This window comes from Pygocentrus nattereri, chromosome 10 (assembly GCF_015220715.1).
Source record: "Pygocentrus nattereri isolate fPygNat1 chromosome 10, fPygNat1.pri, whole genome shotgun sequence".
NCBI lineage: Eukaryota > Metazoa > Chordata > Actinopteri > Characiformes > Serrasalmidae > Pygocentrus > Pygocentrus nattereri.
Window position 1 is genome coordinate 19,697,600 of NC_051220.1, and position 18,971 is coordinate 19,716,570.

Genomic DNA, 18,971 nt, shown 5'->3' on the forward strand with positions numbered 1-18,971 from the left:
CGACTAAATTCGTTGCCAACTAATTTGGTCGTCGATTTTAGTCAACTAAGTCGAATAATCATTGCACCCCTGGTGTGAAATGGTTAATTCTGTTGTGTTTGTTAAAGTCAGTGTGACTCGGAAAACAGAACATTTTCCTTCTGTACTGAGACATATTTCAGAGAGGGTCTCTGAACTAGTTAAGCATGATAGATGATGTGGGGGGAGGGTTAGGTAAAACAATGTGATTGGTTAATATTCTTTCCTCTGCATGCTGACGCAGTGATGTAGTGAAAACCTGGTGATGTTTTTGAGGTGCACAGAAGTCACTACACTTTCAAAGATTTTGATGAAACAAGAATCTAAAAGTCTTTTAAATATATGATGTGCTTAATACAACCAAGGACATGAACTGTAACTAAACTACAATAAATTTTATTGTTGCATTACTGAGACAGACATGACAGTATGGAACACAGTACACTTGTATTAAAGGGCCCATATCCTGTATTTTCCTTGCACTTATTTTTCTTCTGCAGTTCACTTATACAATTACATGGTTTACAAATCAACAACAGTCATCATTATTTTTTAAAATGCAGTGTCTAACCTTTCTCTAACCTAAAAATAAGACTGATTTATGTAACTGATTTCTGTTCTGACTGGCTGTCCTGTACTGTACCTCATTCTAAAAGCAGTCCAGTCTGAAATACTATTATATATAAATAATATAAAAAATAATATTTATTATTTATTGTACTGCACTGTGTTGTAGTTTATTGTATTGTATCTTATTGTTATTGTATTGCACTGAATGGCACAGAGTTCTGCGTTCAACTCTATTCCTTTTTCTCTCTGTGACATTTTGTTTCTAGCAGTATCTGAGCCCAGGACTGTCTTTTTCTCTAAGCTATTGGTAACTAGCAAAGATACTTTCTCTAGATTGACAAAGCACTTCTTGTAAGTCACTCTGGATAAGAGCGTCTGCTAAATGCTGTAAATGTAAATATTCTCAGCATGAATGGGTGAAGCTAAACTGGTGTAGGCTAAATAGGTGAACATATGTACATGTGTTGATTTTCATAACATCTCAGAAACAGCTCATTCAAAATAAGATGTTTTGCAGCTTGGTTTACATATATGGCTTGTATGGACTGATTAGTAAAATGTATGTTGTGAAACTTCCCAAATATGCTAACTTGGGGTTATTTTCTAGCTAAAATATTACTAATGTTTACATCTTGGCCAAGTAAAAGGAAGAGTAACCTCATCATCTCCCTCAAAATCACAACATTAAACAGTACATCTGCTTTGACCTCAGAGCTGGACAGTTTCTGAATGGTGGCGTGTGCGGATGCCACATTCAAATTACATTGCTTAAAGTTAGGCCTGTATTGCTGGTCGGCTCTGCTGTATTGATGCCCATGCTGGTCAGAGTTTCCATTGAACACTCAACCAGTTACAGAATAGGCCACTGAAGGACACACTGCTGTGACCGAACAAACTGCAGCTGTCAAACTCCACTGAAATGTTGCATGAGTCTATTTGTTGAAATCTGAAACAGAGTCCACTTGTTAAAATCTGTATCTAGCCAATCACAATTGAGCTCTTAAATCTGATTTACAAAATAAAAGGAAAAGATAGTTTCACAGACCAAGATGTTATCGGTTTGATCATATTAAAGGTTCTCAAATTAATATATGAAAAATTTCAATTTGGCCCTCACAAAACAGTGCATTATCAAAGAGCGCAGCGAACATCAAACTTTTACAAACTGCAAAAATAATGCTCTCTGAGAAGTTGTTTCCCCTTAATGATAGAAAAATCACATTAAGAAAAAACAAACATTCCTGAAAACCTACAATTCAATACAGATTTAGCTGTTAACCGGCAACACTCAACATCACTTTGATGCAGATCCAATCCTGTCACTACAAAAGCACAGAACATCTCACAAATAGATGAAACATCTGCCAACCCCTTAATATCATGCACTGATAACATAATTAAATGACTACTGACTAATGGGTTTTCCAACAGTAACTGGCATGTACTCGTTAACTGCCCTGACAACTGCACATCCCTATAGTTGACGATAAGCAAACCTAGACTAAATAAAGAATTTTCATCAGTGAATCACCTCTGATGATGCAATTTAGTCCAACACTAGGTTTAATCTATAAACAGGAAATGGGATCCAAAAGTAACAGGCAAAGGAAGTGAAGGAAGCTAATTTCCATGCTCAAAAAAATTATGGCTGGCATTTCAACTGTAAACATTTCAAGCTTTACTACAAAAATATTAATCAGAACCATGAAACTGACCTGTGCGTTCAATGTAGTCCACACATTTCTCAATAAATAATGGAATAGGTCTCTCAGGAGTGACCACATTTTGCAGAGGCATCCCAAAGTAGTTGCTTTCCCAGTTTCTCCGAGTTGGTGGATATAAAGGCTTTGTAGTCTTTACTTTTACCTGTACAACAATTAAAATTCATATAAAATATTCTGTTAAGTTGATACTAAAACCATCAACGAAGCAACAGCAGGCAAATTTCAACATAGCCCATGAATTTCTACAGGAAAGTATGGTATAGTCATGTACTCCAGTTAATATACAGAACACTGCTAAAATCAGCCAGAAAAAGACCTTTCCATAAACACTTTTAACATAAACTGAGGTGTAAAGATAAACATGTCAGCTCACCTTTTTGGGTTCCTTATTTTTCGGTGCTTTCTTTTTCTTCGGCTTTTTGTCATCCTGCTCTGGGTCTGAGGTGATGGCTGGATTGTCTATCCCTACTTTCCAAGGATCGACGGGTGAGAGTAGAGGGTCTTCTTCACTGCCCCGGTTACCCCTTCCTTTTTTCTTCTTTTGCACTGCAGGCCCCGAGTCATCATCACTGACATCTGAGTGAACTCGTCTATGGTATGCTTTAGTCTTGCTAAAAAGGATCTTCGAACGATGTTTGTATTTAGAGGGCCTTCGGCCACCCTGAGACTTTGACATGCGGTCAAAACCATTCTCCTCATCGCCATGAAGCCCATGAAGCCCACCAAAAGAGTTGCGCATCTTCACTATTCTGCTATGGGTGTCCTCTGGCACAACGTAAATGTCATCGCTGAAGCCTTTGGATTTGAGCAGAGTGTCTGCAGGCTCTGCATAATTATCAGACGCTTCAAGATCCTCACCATGGACCATCATTGGACCTCGTGTTCTCCTGGTGCTCCTCATTCCAGCCTCAATGGTCTTCAAAAGGTTGGGGTCTAGTTTCTTAACATTGGGCTTGGTTAGCACAGGCTTAGGTCTCACAGGAGGAGGCACTTTGTGGTTGCGTTCATGTTCACCTACTGGCGTACTGTGGACAGGGTACTCGTTCCCTTCCAAGTCGATTCTATACTTCCGCTCACTAGGGGTGGGCAGCAGCTGCACATCATCCCCTATAGGACTATAAGGTGGTGGTCCCTCTGCATCATCCTCAGAGTCAGGATAGTATGTGTAGGCTGGTGAGTGACTGTGAGGTGACTGGGGGAAGACATCTTCAGTGGTGCCCGGTCCATCCCGTGTGTTGTCAAACATAAAGGAGCTCTCTATGCCATTCTTCTTCTCAAGCACCTCGTTGAAAAATGGTGTGAACACTTCAGTCTGCCTATGGTACTGTGACAAGGAGTAGAGCGCTGTAAATTTAGCTGTGATTTCTGTGGCAATGTGCTCCCCCTCAGTCATCAGCTCCTTGATTGCTTCATTCTCGAAGAAATCAGCCTGGCTATCTGTGATGGCCACCATTTGGACTGGAATGACATCTTGGACTTCTGCCAAGAATGCGCGCAGCATAGCCATGGAAGACTTTCGTTTTGCTGAATAGACAAGTATGTATCCATGGACCAACTCATCCTTTCTGATTCCAATTGAAGAGTGGTATGAGAGGACGGTGACTTGTATGCGTCTGCGACTGTCGCCAATGATTTTGTCGAGGATCAGGGTGTTGCTCTGGCCAGGCTGACCAGCACTGCAGGAATGCGAGTCCAGAAAAGGTGAAAGAATAAGATCAACACTGAACGGATCCCCACACATGGCACACATAACTATCCGCAAATCTGTTTCAGAGAGATCTTTGATGGAGGGCATTGGGCTCATCACATCAAAATTGTGCTTTAGGCCCTCTAGGACTGCTCTGAGTGCCTGTTTTATTTGAGACTCATTAAACTTTCGTGGAAAGGTCCCAGAGGGTATGTCTATGAATGTGCACTGTAGCTTATTGGCAAGCTGTTGGCCCTGATGCCTTAAAATAGGCATGTTTTTGCAAACGCTGTCTCGCTGACTGGCTAAGATAAGGATAAATGGCAATGGCTGGGTAAACCTGTCTCTTCTGCTCTGGGTGATCTCAGCTCGGATTCGGCTTATGCGGTCACCGATGTAATTGAGTGACTCTATTGAACTAAAGACACAGAAGAACCCATGAGGTTTGAAAGTCGATACCCAAGAATGGTTCAAAAGCATGGGAGAATTTACATCAACGGACAAGAGATCTAACTCATAGATCTTACCATCCAGGGTGTATTCGTCATCAGTGGACTGAGCTCTTATTTCATTTGCAAGTTCTTGAGCTAGTCCTTCTCTGCCAATAAGACACAAGTTGACTTTATCAAGATTGGCACTGTTGTAGTACAGACTTGTACGACCATGGTCCAGCTGAACAAGCCTGTTTGCAAGGACCTGCTCAACTTTCAGATCCACACAGCTCGCCCCACTCAGGCATGTCTCCTTGGTTGGGTGATAAACAAACCCAATGTGTTTCAGTAAAAGGGACTCCCTATCTGGGGCGAGTTTCTGAAGAGCTCTATATCTGGGTTCCTCATTAAGTACAGCGTGGATTTCACTCATTTTGTCACAGCTTGGGGTGGCATTCAAATCCAGGTCATAAAACAACTCTGCATGCTCAAACAGCATTTCCTGAAATTCCTCTTTGGCCCTTTCAACAATTTCCTGCTGATGTCGTCCGTAAACATCTCTGCGATCAGCTTCGGTTATATATTTGTAAGCCTCGTCTTCCATGACAAAACACATAACCTCCTCCCAGGGTTGGCCAGGACTTATGAAATGCACTCTCTCCAGTGTCTTCTTGAATTTTTCCTTCATTTCCAGTCGCCGCTTCTCTGATATCAAGTGCTGGACGTGGTTTTGATAAATCCTCTCGCCTTCTGAAGTTTTGAGGATGTCAAAGGGCACTCTTCTGTCATCCGTTTTGTTAATGTGATCTGTCTCATCCCAAGGGGTTTGCTCTAGCACAACAAAGTAGTACTGAAACTCAGCCCTGCTCTTCATGAGGTTCTGGGCATCTGCCCAGCTCAGGTTCTCAATCTCTTCTAAGTTGTTAAGCAACTTGTTCAAAATTTTTGGCAGACTGGAGAGGTAATCCTCCCTCCTCTTCCTGATATGCTCTTGCCTCAGCTGTTCAATGTGCTTAGAGAAGGTGCTCCTAGCCTTTTTGGTGCCTTCCAAGTTGATGTACTCCTCATAGTCTGAGTGGTTTTTCAAAGTACTGCTCACAATTTTCCAACTTGTGTGATAATCTTTAACGGTTTGCACAATGAGTTTGTCAAACCTGTCTGAGACAGTGGCTACTAATTGTCTCTGTGTTTTGTAAGCTTCCAAATAAGGGATAATTTTGGGTTTGCCTCGTGTTTTGTCCATTTGCTGGGTCAGAGCATTAAAACAGAGCTCCACATTGACAGACGATCGAGCCGAAGTCTCAACCACCAGAAGATTCTTTTTGCTTGCAGCAAAAGTTTGGACATCTCTTAAATATTGCTCTACACACTCATCACATTTTGTTGCAGCAATTATAATGGGTTTTTTTGACTTGGTAATTTGTGAGTAAAGGCTACTGACAAATTTCATCTGGTCATCAAATTTTCTATTGCATCCTTTGCTTACATCTATGCACAAGACAAAGCCGTCAATATTCAGCTTCCCATCTGGCATCTGTTTCTGATCAAAATCCTGCTCCAAGCCAAGCTGATCTGTGCAAATATACATCAGCTTCTCAGCGGACTGCAGCTTTGTAGTTGCAGCCCGCTTAGTGTACGGTTGCAAATTTGTGCTCCGATGAGGCAAAAAGGTCTGATCATCAATAAATTCAGTCTGTTCAATGACTTGAATTCTACACTCAAGGCCATCGTCCCCTCTGTGTAGTACTTCCCCCCAGTACAGAAAGTGATCATTATTCACCACACGCCCTCCAAAGTCAATTGTGCTCAACACAGAAGTGTGCTCCGAGTAGTAGCTATCCGCGCTGGGGCGCACATATCTGTTGCACAGGCAGGACTTGCCTACACCACAGTTGCCCTTTTCTTTCTCAGTGCCTGAGAGCCCAACAACGCTGATAGCATATGTCGGCGGACGGGGCTCCTTATTTTTGGCCATTATACCGCCCCTCTCATTGCGTTGTCACTCCAAGCAAAGTCTGCCAGCAAGGCAAGGATGAAGTTCCATTTGCTACTGGTGATGCATTTCCATGTCTCACTCGGAACTCACTCGGTCGTTTTTCCTTTTCCTCAGGACCATCCGCCACGGGGCAGCTGCACTTGCCCTTGGGTATCACCTACCTGTAATATATTAGAAATATAAATTAATGACTGACTGAACAATTCAGAGGTACTTGTATTATTGGAAACATGAGAGCTCAGATGTCTATGGTCATCCATAGTTTAATTGTAAATATAGTTATACTGTAATATACACTGTAATAAAAAGAAACCTGCTTTTCTCTATTTACAGGAGATGCAGTAGTCAATTAATAACAGTAAGCTACATTAACTACAATAAGCTATAAAGCAATATTATCAATACATCAAAGCAATGTTGTCATAATACAAATTTTGTAAGATCATGATAAACATGTTCTCACAAATTCTTAGCAGTTTATTACACACACCTAATTAGGCACCTCATAGGTTGCTATTCTTTTTAGTCATTTAAAGTTGTATTCCACAACTGAACCAGAGTCTTGTATACTACATAAACAGATGGACTTTACTGGACCCTTACTAATAGGGGTGGGCAACATGGCAAAAATACATTACAGTAGCTTAAGAAAAAGTGAATATCCATGGCACTCTTTGCTGAATTAAAACATTAAGTTGGCTGTGCTCTTACATTGTCTGTGTATGTTTTATTTTTTTTATCTTACTAAGCACATGTTATTTGTTTCTTATGGAAAACAGATTAAATGCAAGAGATTTTTTTTTGTTCATAGCAATGTTACAATAAAGATTTTCTAAACTCAATTAAGAGTGCTATGGGCATGCACTTTTTCTCAAGCTTTTTCTCTTAAAAATTATTTAATATCTGTATGTTCATTTCCCTACCAGTAGTCCTCTATTTGACTTTTTTTTTTAAAATATCATAAAACAGAACCTTCATACAACACACAATATGCATCACAATATTTAGTTTTTCTGGGGGTTGATAAGTTGGAACAGACTAAAAAGAATCAGCAGATGCACAATAAAAGATTTGTGGGCTGATGCTGATACCTCAACCCAAAAAAGTTGGGACATTATGTGAATTGCAGAAAAAACATAGCACTGATTTATAAATCTACTATGAGCTAATGTTTTATCTTTTTTAACTTTACTGTTTTTCGTAATATGCACACAAACACAGTACAAAAAGCTGGGACAGGAAGTATTTAAGACTAGGAACATGTTCAAAAAGCATCCGAAACAGATGAGGAAATCATGTTTGAGTACAAAATGAGCCTACAGGACTCCTTTATAACCACAAAAACCCCTTAAACTCCCATACAGTACTGCTTTAAAAACCCTCAGGCTTCTGTGATGGATATCACTACCTGGGTTCAAGAATACTTTGACAAACTGTTGTTAATTAACCTATGGGCAGTGGAAGTCCTACGCCAACAATGTCCAGGATTGCTGATTTCCTTTGGTTTGAGCTCATCTGAAATGGACTGATGTACATTGTGGAGGCAGAGCAGAGGCTGCCTTTCATATTGTTTATTGACTAAAACACAAACTATATTTAATTTAAGGTAATACATTGTGTTTCCCAGGCCAAAGAAGAGAAGGACCATCCAAACGGTTACCAGTGTAATATTCAAAAACTGGGGTCCATAACGCTAAGGAGTGTATCAGTGAGCAACTTTAACACCTGTGAATGACAATGCCAAGCCCATACTGCTAGTGTTAATACAACATGATGTCGAAACTGATTTTTGTAAGCAAATATCTGCCTTTACCGGCATGACTTCTATATCTTTGTGTATCCATAATAATTATGCTGTTTTTGCAATGAAACACATGTAATGTGATGTCATTTATCATAATAATAACAAATATAATCATATTGTTTATTCCTACTTACCAAGCATGGTTTTGACCAAAGGTTAGGTGTTAAGTGACCGTTGACACTAAACATTTGCAAGCACATTTGTGAATACTGTTTATTACCAGAAACATAAACTATAAAGTTAGCCCTTTCTTAAATATGCCTCCCCTTTCCTTAAATGGCTGAATAACCATAGCCCCAAAAACAACGCTATCTAACTGGGTAGTCTTGAGCCTAAGGGTTGAGTGTATGAGCAGTTCAGGAGGTGAATATAGGTTTATTTGTTTGATAGAGTTATCGTTTTAATGTCCTGTCTCTCTTAACACCTCAGAATACACATGAAACAGATCAAACCCGGAGGCGTATATAAATACACAAAATACTCAGACAGCACCCACGCTGTGGTCAGAACAGGCCATTCATGCAAGAGGGCACTGGAAACATGACACAATCATGCAGACTGCAAGACAGTCCTCTATCTTCTGTGTACAGTGGTGGTGGCAAAAAATTGTGGATTACAGTTTGCAACTGACGAAAAAGTACTGGACCTTATTAGGTATGTCTGCAGAGTCGTTTTTCTGATCTCATGTGTCTGTGGAGTGTGTATATATACAAACTTGGCCACAGTCTGTCTAGGAATCAAATGGTCTTCTAATGACGGATGCATGACATGCTGTGGATCCCTAGGATGTCTGGATTTTCAGTCAAAACATGCTGCTTTGAGCTTTTCTCTCTCAGTCTTGGATGGCAAACCACAGTTTAATGTTTCAGGGTGTGTTAGGCAGAGAGAGAACATTAAATCGTGCAACACTGTGACCTCCAGTGAAGAACACTGCTGTGGATTAATGGGAGCAATATCACAGGAGTGGGTAACACACCTATTAGATAACAGTCATTAAACCATTAAAAGAGAATCGAAGACTTTCCCCCAATGATTACCTCAATTCACAGGACTACTTCGGTTAGTGTCATTACAACCAAGAAAAGCAGTTAGTCATTTATGGAGGAGCACGTTGCAACATCGAGCTTACTTGTGATAAAAAATCAGGCAGGACTGAAACTCTGGCAAATTACATTTTTCCATGTCGACACATAGGTGTAGTTAACCTCTGCCTTTCTACAGAAATGCAAGTGATTAAACTCCTTTCGGCCAAAAGAGTTCAACGTAACTCGCATTTTAGGTGTGTCACCACTATTTTTTCTTTTTAACATCTCATGGTAATAATTTATTTAAAGGCTAACTAACATAGGGACTTCCCAACACATGCATAAGCCCTGAATGACAATGAGAGTGTTTATGAACAGCTTATATCAGTATTTGCACGATGACATGACCTCTTTTATGATGTAAATGACAGTATATTGACCTGAGGGCCCTGAACTGAAGTAGCAGACATTTTATAACACTGTTATGAAGCATCATTCACGTGTAACTGAACATATAAGGCAGAGACCTAGTTAAGAACACCATATATCAGTACTGTGCCCTGAAACTGATCACTTTCATACAAATGTTCCTATATCACTTTAGTTTTAGGGCATTTTTCATAGAACTAATAAACAATACAAGTTTTCTCTAACAGCCTTAGAAATTGAGCAAATAAGCGTCCATCACTTTAGTCTGAGGACCCTTATGTAATGTCATTTATCTCAAAACACTGGACGTCTTGCAAACACCAGCATAAGATATTCGCCAATACTCAAGCATCACTTTCTATAACGCTTGACGAACGAGTCATGAAGCCTCTATGAAGACAGCCTCCAAATAAAGTGTTACTCTGTGTAAATGTAACGGTTGTTAGCGGGGTTAGAGTCTTTTACGGGCTATTAAAGGGGGTAAATGCGAGGTGGTCGAAACTGGGTGAAGTCTGTGAGCTGGGGGTGAATAGAGCAGAGCTATTGTTACAGCGCTGGCAATCAGCTCCACGCCTGCTGGCCAACTTACTTCGACGAGCAGCCTCTGTGACTTTTTTATCCGGAGCACTAGCACCACAGCCTCGCCTGTACAAAGAGGGCGCATTACAGGACAAAACGGGTTTCTTCGACTGCAGGTCCAGTGAGTTACCCTCACATTTAACGACCTGCACAGTTTCAGTCCGAGCAAAAAAGCATAACTTGGTGAAACACCACCCCTTAGACTACATAGGTGGGCTTAGCTAGGTTACCACAGCCGCAGAGGACAGATACATGGGCACCCATGGGCTGTATTTTCGTACTACAGTGGCGCCGTTAACGCGTCCGTTTGTTGTTTTAATCGACAGAAGATCAAATAAAGCACAATTTAAGGCGCTTCGTTTGCGCTGGTCAGAATGAAGAGCCACATCCTCGACACAGGCCTTGCCTGGACAACGCTTCCTCTGTGTGGTAGCAGTCCAGCTAGCCTGGCTAAGCGTTCGCGATAGACCGCGCCGAGTCTCGCAGCGAAGCTGTGAAAAAGACGCTTGTGTTAGACAGAGACACACAACGCCATCGCCTCGTCCTCCTCCCACACAAAGCAACACAAACCACACCGAGCAGAGCACAGAAAACAGCGGGGAAAGTCACGACACTCTTCTCCAAACGCATTCCCCTACCTAACATGGTCGCTCCCTGCTCCCGACACCACAGAGAGGAGGAGGCATTCCCAATATCCCCTCTTTAATCCCACCTAGTCGGACAAGGAACACAATTCCAAACGCTCCTTAGGTTCGGGCGTCGGGAAGAATCCGAGAGATTTTCGACAAGAAGAGTTTTAACCTGTTTTAACAGTATTTGTGGTTTGCTGGTAATCCGAGCCTGACTCCCTCCCCTCTCATTCCAGTCGGTAATGGCGACGGATAGATCCGGCTCTCTCTCCCTCTCTCACCCCCCACCCCCTCTCGCTCACTCTCTCCCTCTCCCTCACTGAAGCACGCTCTCTCTCTCTCTCTCTCTCTCTCTCTCTCCAACTTTTCCATTCCTTTCGGTGCGGAAGCGCGCCGCGCGTTCACGGTTGTCTTTCACTGTAATTGAGCGATAAAAGGCGTTAATAGGCCCGGATTTACCTCAGTGTGTTTCAGTTAATCTGGCGTGTTTGGGAGAAATGTGGATCGCCACTGCACCAACGCAGAGACTGAAATGTTTTTCCACTGATGTTCATCATTCAGGCACCATATTGTGATTTGTGATTTTATTATTTATATCCTTTATTTAATATCCAGTCAAAATTCAATTAAGTACAAAAAGGCTAGACATTTTAATATAATATCAAACTGCTCAGCGCTCAGTGTGTCCACTCTTTGCCTTTATTAAAGCTTCCTTTCTTTTCGGATTTTTCAGTTTTACAAAAAAGGAATATTTTTCCACACCTCTAAAGTTTAGTCTCAGAAGTTGGTTCCATTTTGTGCCTCTCATGCAATGCCACACACGTTCAGTGATGTTCTAGCAGTCTGTCTTTTTCTAATATTGGTATAACTAGCAAAGTTAATAGATATTGGTAACTAGCAAAGATACTTTCTCTAGATTGACAAAGCACTTCTTGTAAGTCGCTCTGGATAAGAGCGTCTGCTAAATGCTGTAAATGTAAATGTAAATGTTGATGTCTGGACTCTGGAGTGGTCACTCCATTGTTCTGAGAACACCAGCAGCTTTTTGTTTATATCTTCTTATTTGGTCTTTTTCTTTCTCAGTGATGGTCTTTCGGCAGCCACACATCCTTTCAGATCTATAGTGCTAAGTTGTTTTCTCACAGTAGAAGAATGCACAAATACACTTGTGTTTGTTTTCCAACCAGGTTTTTTTTTTTTTTTTTTTTTTTTTGTGGTCCAGCAGGTCTTGTGCAGTTGTTATTAGTCCCATTTTTACTGTTTTTATCATTTTGGATGAAATTCAGGTTTCTTTTTTGTTTCCCTTATGTAAGAAAATCATCTTACATCTAATCTCCTCAAAAACATCACCTGAGAATTGAGTAATCTGTGCATAATGACCATTTTAATGTTTAAAATGGTATAATTTGCATATATAATTCCAACTGCAGAATTATGAACAATGCAGTATTGTTTAGAATTATATTGTATCAAATATATTTGAGAAGGTGGAGGAGGTTGCACTGAATAAACATAAACAAGATTTTGTTCCATAAGGCTTTCAAGGTCATTGATAATCCTTGCCATTTGCTAATGTAGCTTACTGTCCCCTTTCCTCCTGCAAGTGAAATTTAGCCTGTTCCTCTTCTAATGAATCTGAGAGAATGACCATACACGTGACCTTACACTAGGTCAGCACGTCCACAGTGGACTGTAACCTAATTCTGCTAATTTAGATTTTTTTTCATCGATATGATCAGTGCAAAAGACCACAGCATATTGTTCCATTGTTCACTGAAGCCCCCACAGTTAACTTCACACAAAAAAAGATTCTAGAAAAAAAATGTATTTATTTTGTGAGAAATAAACGTTATGCAAAACAATACAAAATAATAAAATTTGCAGACTATACAGAATTATTTGTTTTACTTAGTGTTTTGTAAAGCATATTTTGCTAAATTTATCCCCGGAAGTGAGAGACCTATTGTCCCACGGGCTTGTTTGGGTGTGGGCTCAGCTGTCTCTCAGCAATTCAAATCCAATACAAAACACTTCAAGAAGAGCAGGACGCCCTGTCCTGTTTACACTGTCCTTTTCTGTCCATGACTCTCAAACTGAGCCCAGCTTAAGGTCCACCTTTTATTTTTAAGTAGTTTTAGGGTGTTTATTAGTCATTAGTCATTATCATATAATAAATATCCTATTACAGTATAATAATGTATTTAACATTTGTGTGGGAATTGGCAGCTGTCATTCTTCTGTGACAATCTTTTGTAGATCCTAGGCAAGATTCTTGTGTAATAGCTTGGCCCTTGGCCATCGGTCAATATGAACAGGAACAAGCAGCTGGAATTTGAGCCCAAAGCTTTTTATATACTGGGGCAATTCCAGCTCATTGTACAGTTGCCCTCCACGCCGTCAATAGTAGAATCCATTGATTGTGATTTTTTTGTTCTGTGAAATTAACTAATGAACTTACCAAGAGGTACATTTGTACTAAGCACAATTGTATTATTCTGTGTTACTGTGTGTGCTTTTATTTGGTGTTTCCAATTTGGTTTATAGGTTTCTACACTCTCAGAACTGTTTATTTGTTGGCTGTACAAACCATAACAAAACACTGTTTATTGGTCACCATAGGCTACTTCTGCAAACACAGAAGTAGCCCACAGATGGTCTTGGTATATGTTGTGTGTTTGCATATAACAGCAGAGGTTCCTTTTTCTCTTGATATAATTATATTTGCAGTCAGTGGACTTGAACTGAAACCTGGCTGTCACTGTACTTGCTTAAGTGTTACGAAAAGTTCTGTAATGTCTGCTTGTTTATGTGTTGGCTGGTACACTCAGGTTTTTACTTTTCCAGCGCCCTGACTCTAAATCAAAAGCAGAGAAATCTCCGACCTATGTCCTTTAATCATGGTCTAGAGGTCGAGTGTTGGACTGTTCACAAAGGCCTCGGATCTTGCAGAGTAAATTGGATCACACTATGAGGTTGTATTTGACGTCTGTTACTTCCATTAGCCATTGTGCATCCATGACTTCCTCTAAGAGAGCATTTTAATGTCTGAGCACATCCTAAGTCTGCATCTAAAAAATACGGTCGATCATCAGATAATCAATTAAAAAGAAATATTTCAATAGATAAAGCTTTTGATACATTTCACTGATCAACTATCAACTTTCGCAAATAAAGGCTCATCCGGAAATTTATGCCTACAACACTTTCCAAAAAAGTTAGACTACATGCTTAAAAATGTGGTTCATCAAGGGTTCTTCAGTAAAGGCAATGGTTCTGTTTAGCACCATGATTTTTATGTAAAAGAATGGCAAAAAAACCCCATCAAAACTCAGAAATATTAATATGTGTCTTTAGTCTCTGTAAGTGTTGTTAAGAGGAAAGGTGAGGTAACACAGTGGTACACATGCTCCTGTCCCAGAATGGTTTGCAACATGTTACAGGCCTCAAAGTTGGTGCATATATTTACAAACGAAACAAAATAAAGTTCAGTGTAATACTGATCAAACAGAATTGTATAATACTAATCTTTGCTTTCTGTTTTTATCGGCATTTCACATACTGTCCCAACCTTTTGGATTTTTTGTATTAAGAATGAACAATTTTTCTGTTCTTTTCTATACACAGACAAAAGTGCTGAAAGTACTGCCCACAGAAATCAGCTGTGTGATACAGATCTAGCTGATAAAGGTTAGGTTAAAATAAGCTGGTGTACTTCTTAAAGATGCATGCCGTTTGACTTGGGCTACTGAACTATCTGCCTACAAGCATGAGGATTCTTGCAGAGATCCGCTCACATCATGGCAAACAAAGGTTATAAATAGACTGCGAGATTTGTGTGTGTTGCACAATGTGTGGGTTATCAAACACACACACTCCTCACTTGACCCTTTATTACTGCCCCTAAGACAGTTTGTAAATTCTGTTTTTCTTTCACCATAAAAGGCCAACGAAAAAGCCCTGTTATCAGCATAGCAGCAACTATTTCCTATTTGTGTGTCTATGATAGTCGTTTTGGTAACAGAGGAAAGAAAAATACTTTTTTTTCTTTCCACTATTAAAGCCATTTTATGCAGCTTGTTTAGTATTGTGAAACACTTTTTTCTGGGCACTAAACCAAAATTAACCTATCCATTTTCTCTTTAATAATAATCAAAGTCTTGCTAGGTGAATGTGAATCAGTGTATTGTAAATGTTTGATTTCACTTTTGGTGGTCTATCAGGTCTTACATGGTTATTCGGAGTCCCGTTTTTTTTTTTAATCATCCCGTTTTGTGAACTCGTATTTTTTCACTTTGTATGACCACCTTTGCAAGTGGATATCTCCTGAGATATATATCCTGAAGATGAATAACTTAGCTGACTGGAAATTAAACGAATGAAGGGTGCACTCTGACTTTTGCGCAGCATTGTTACTGTGTGATAATTCAGTGCATTCAGTTTGCATGATGCTAAACCAATTGCTATAAGCTTCCATAACTTGTTAGATGTGTTAGCCTCATGGCTCCAGTGCAAAAATAAAAAAAAGCAGAACTTCATACATCAAAGCTGCGTTATCCCATGGAATATATATGTGCTAAGGGTTAAATTTGTGAATTTGACTTCTTGCTGAGCAATTCCTTTAAGAGCAGAATCAATGTCAGCAAGCAGTGGTGTCGGGGCCTACCTCTAACTAACCTGCACATGTTTGTGCTGACATCAAAAGCGCAGCAGCAGCCTTCACATCAGACCTCGCCTGTCTGCCTGTGCCTTTCTCAAATCTCCCCCTCCTCGCTCCTCTGCATCACCATGAATTATTCACCTTCCCCTACCCCCAAAATCTCCCGGACCCACTTCTCTCAGATCCGCCGATTCATGGGCAGCTGCCCTGGAGGGTCCAGCTGAGCACGCCTGCTGCACCAGCTCTCTGGGTATAAACTCATTATGCTAGACGAGTCTAATTATTGTTAAGTGCTAACAAAAAACCTTCCGCCGAGTCAGTTTTGATGAACTTCAGGCATTTAAAACTATTCAGTGATGTAAATGATGTTATCTTTTCGGATGTAAGGCCCAGCTGAATGTCATTGCTCAAAATGAATTTCCCTTAAATCTTCAGGGCTGCTTACTCAGCTAACAGTCAAGTGTTGATGCCTGCTTTAGCTGAGCAAACACAAAGCTATAATCAGAGCAGAGAATGGTTAGAGCTGGGGGGTGGACTGGCCTCATAACCTACTCCCCCCAAGCCCCCCAAAGCATGCACGCAGTCCCTGATCGTACTGCGCAATTGGAACCAGCTGCGGCTATTTACCCTGGGCAGCGCCGCAGCTGCATCGCCATGGTTACAGGTCCACGCTCGGGAACCCTGGGCGGGGCCAGGTTTCAGAGGTCACCAGGAATGGGGCCATGGATGGGGAAACTGAGAGACCACTCACATGCCCAGTAAAATAAACAAGAATGCGAGTAACCTGTATCAAGAATTCCTATTTTTTCTGGCTACATTCCTAAAGAAAGATGGTAAAGGCAATGGTTCTATTTTGAACCATGAGTTCTATATAGAACCATTTTATGATTAATTGGTTCTTTGCATGGTGAAATCTTTCATCAGATTGATGGAGAATGTGTCGTATATGTGTCACCAAAAAGGTTCTGCTGTTTTTACAATGTCAAGCTTGTAACAAGAACCCTTTTTGGTGCTATATATAGAACCATTTACAAAATGCGTTCTCCATTAATCTGAAGAACCATTTCACCAATCAAATGAACCTTAAGAGTGTAGGTTTTGCAAACCCATTTTCCAAGAAGTTTGTGAAAGGCTGTGGATTGCTCAGTGCTTCAAAAGAGTGAAAGTCCTGCTGAAATTTACAGCCCTTTAGAATTCTCATGACGCATCCATTTTTCCTAATTTTGGAATGCAGGAAGTGGCTTTTTTTCTTGGTGAGTCTGTCTGACAAGCTGCATAGCTGAAAAGAAACAAAGCTCAAGATGAAATGAACTTAGAAAGAAAAACACTGACTGATTCAGACCTTTAGCAGTCTGCATGACCCAATGCTTTTTGAAATCAGCCGTCAACATCAAACATTAATTAGAATTTATTTTAAGCATGCTAACTGCATAAGATAACATTTTGAAAAACCAAGGCTCCAACAGGGGTACATCACCCAAAGTCAATCAATAATACATGCATATCTACTATATAATACACGCGGATGGTGTTTTAGTTAAGTTATGAAGACAGCCTGTGGATTAGACTTTGCTCATATTCACAAAAATAATTTCTTAGTTTGTAACATGAATAATGAAATGAATATGGGCATTAAAATTGTGATGAATACTATGAAAGTATGCCTTTTTTGCTCAGGAAGACAAGCTCAGTATTCCAATAATAAAACATGATGTTTGAAATGAAGAAGTAAACAAAGTAAATGAAAGATTAGAAATGACAGATTCTAGAAAAAAAAAAAACTGTCCTGCACACTATGGACCATATTTAAAGCCTGGAAAGCTCATTGTGTGCTGAAATTTAAGATGTCGTTGTTATCATTTTATCTATCAAGAAACAGAAAACCTTTCATGTTGTCCCTCTACAACCATCTGGCTTATTCATTTATCTCCTATTCATTCATCTTATCGATGCTCATTCATTTTCCATGAACCTCAGGTGACACGGAAAGCAGACACCCTCTCGCCTGTCTTGTGCGGCACAGCTCCCTGATTTAATTATTGATTTTTTTTCCTCATAGCCTCAGGAAGCAATACACTCTCTACGGGTATTCTATGCTTTACTTACTGCATGGGGCAAAGGCTGCTTTTATTCTGCTGCCAATGATATCACAGCCATGTCAATGAAATATGCTTTCAAACCCCTCAACCCACAAAGAATATAACTGCTTGGATTTTGGATTTGCATTTTTATGGACTCCATTAACTTACTAGGTAAACACTGCCTTATGGTACTCACATCCAAGTGTGGTTTCGATTTCCTACTGCCAGAGTCTCTATACTATTAGTTCACCATTTTACCTGATCAAACACCAGCTTGCCTTGTGCAAAGCTAATGTTGGATTGATTGTACCACAAAACATGGGAAACGATGTGAACTCATCCCTAATATTCTCAAAAAAACTAAATGGCTTGATTGTTGGTTTTAATCAATTGATTAATTAGTTTTCACTCATTGATGCTCTTTAAAAATGCAGCGTGTAAGATCTAGCGGCAGTAAATGGTGAGGTTGCAGACCAACTGAATTCCCCTCCCCAAGCGTAGCAGAACCTATGGTGGCCATTGTGTGTTTGCTTCTTTGACGACGAGGATGTACCCTCCCTTGTTTTTTCTTGTGCTAAATAATAAGTATGATCCTACATTTGTTAAAATTTGGGCTCTCAAACTTCGTACAACACAAAATGATTAGCCACCGCTAGCAGCAAACTCTGATTCTTCTTCTTTCTGCATATTCCAACCGGTGCTGAAGCGTCACCAAATTCAAGCTGCCGCTTCAACATGAGAACATGAAAGGTGCTCTCTAGAGCCAGTGATTCGTTTGCCCATTCTTTTGTAAACTTAAACTCATAATTTGCTTCTTCTAATTCCATTAGCTGAACGCATTCACAGGCAGTCGTGGGCTGGAGGTTAGGGATCCAGCCTCGTGACCGGAAGGTCGCCGATTCGATCCCCAGACAGCACATGACTGAGGTGTCCTTGAGCAAGACACCTAACCCCCAACTGCTCCCCGGGCGCTGCGGATTGGGCTGCCCACCGCTCTGGGCAAGTGTGCTCACTGCCCTCTAGTGTGTGTGTGCTCACTAGTGTGTATGTGGTGTTTCACTTCATGGATGGGTTAAATGCGGAGGTGAAATTTCCCAGTTGTGGGACTAATAAGGGTCTCTTAATCTTAAATAAAAACAGCCCATTTTAATAGATTTCTTGTATGTGATTCATTTCATTCATTCATTTACTCTATTCACTAAGCACAAATTGCTCAATCAAGTATAAGCAACTTAACATGGTTGCATGGAACCACTTGACATAACCTTTTGTTGCACTATGTTTTCTGTTAAAATTAGTGAGGAGAAAAAAAAACCCACACTAAAATCTGTCTGTGCGCTC

The 18,971-nt window shown here is 40.3% G+C and overlaps 1 protein-coding gene across 2 annotated transcripts in view; it reads right to left on the reverse strand.

The window, feature by feature from the left end:
- Positions 1 to 11,142, reverse strand: part of arhgap5 (Rho GTPase activating protein 5) — a 46,352-nt gene extending 35,210 nt beyond the window's left edge. Inside the window, exons 1-3 of one of the 2 annotated variants that reach the window (XM_017713434.2) lie at positions 10,902 to 11,142; positions 2,686 to 6,587; positions 2,304 to 2,454 (exon numbers count right to left, since the gene is read on the reverse strand). In XM_017713434.2, coding sequence (XP_017568923.1) covers positions 2,304 to 2,454; positions 2,686 to 6,405 — 3,871 coding nt within the window. In that variant the 5' untranslated portion in view covers positions 6,406 to 6,587; positions 10,902 to 11,142. The remainder of the gene's footprint in view (positions 1 to 2,303; positions 2,455 to 2,685; positions 6,588 to 10,901) is intronic. The other variant, XM_037541852.1, reaches the window with a different exon arrangement.
- Positions 11,143 to 18,971: the final 7,829 nt, after the last annotated feature.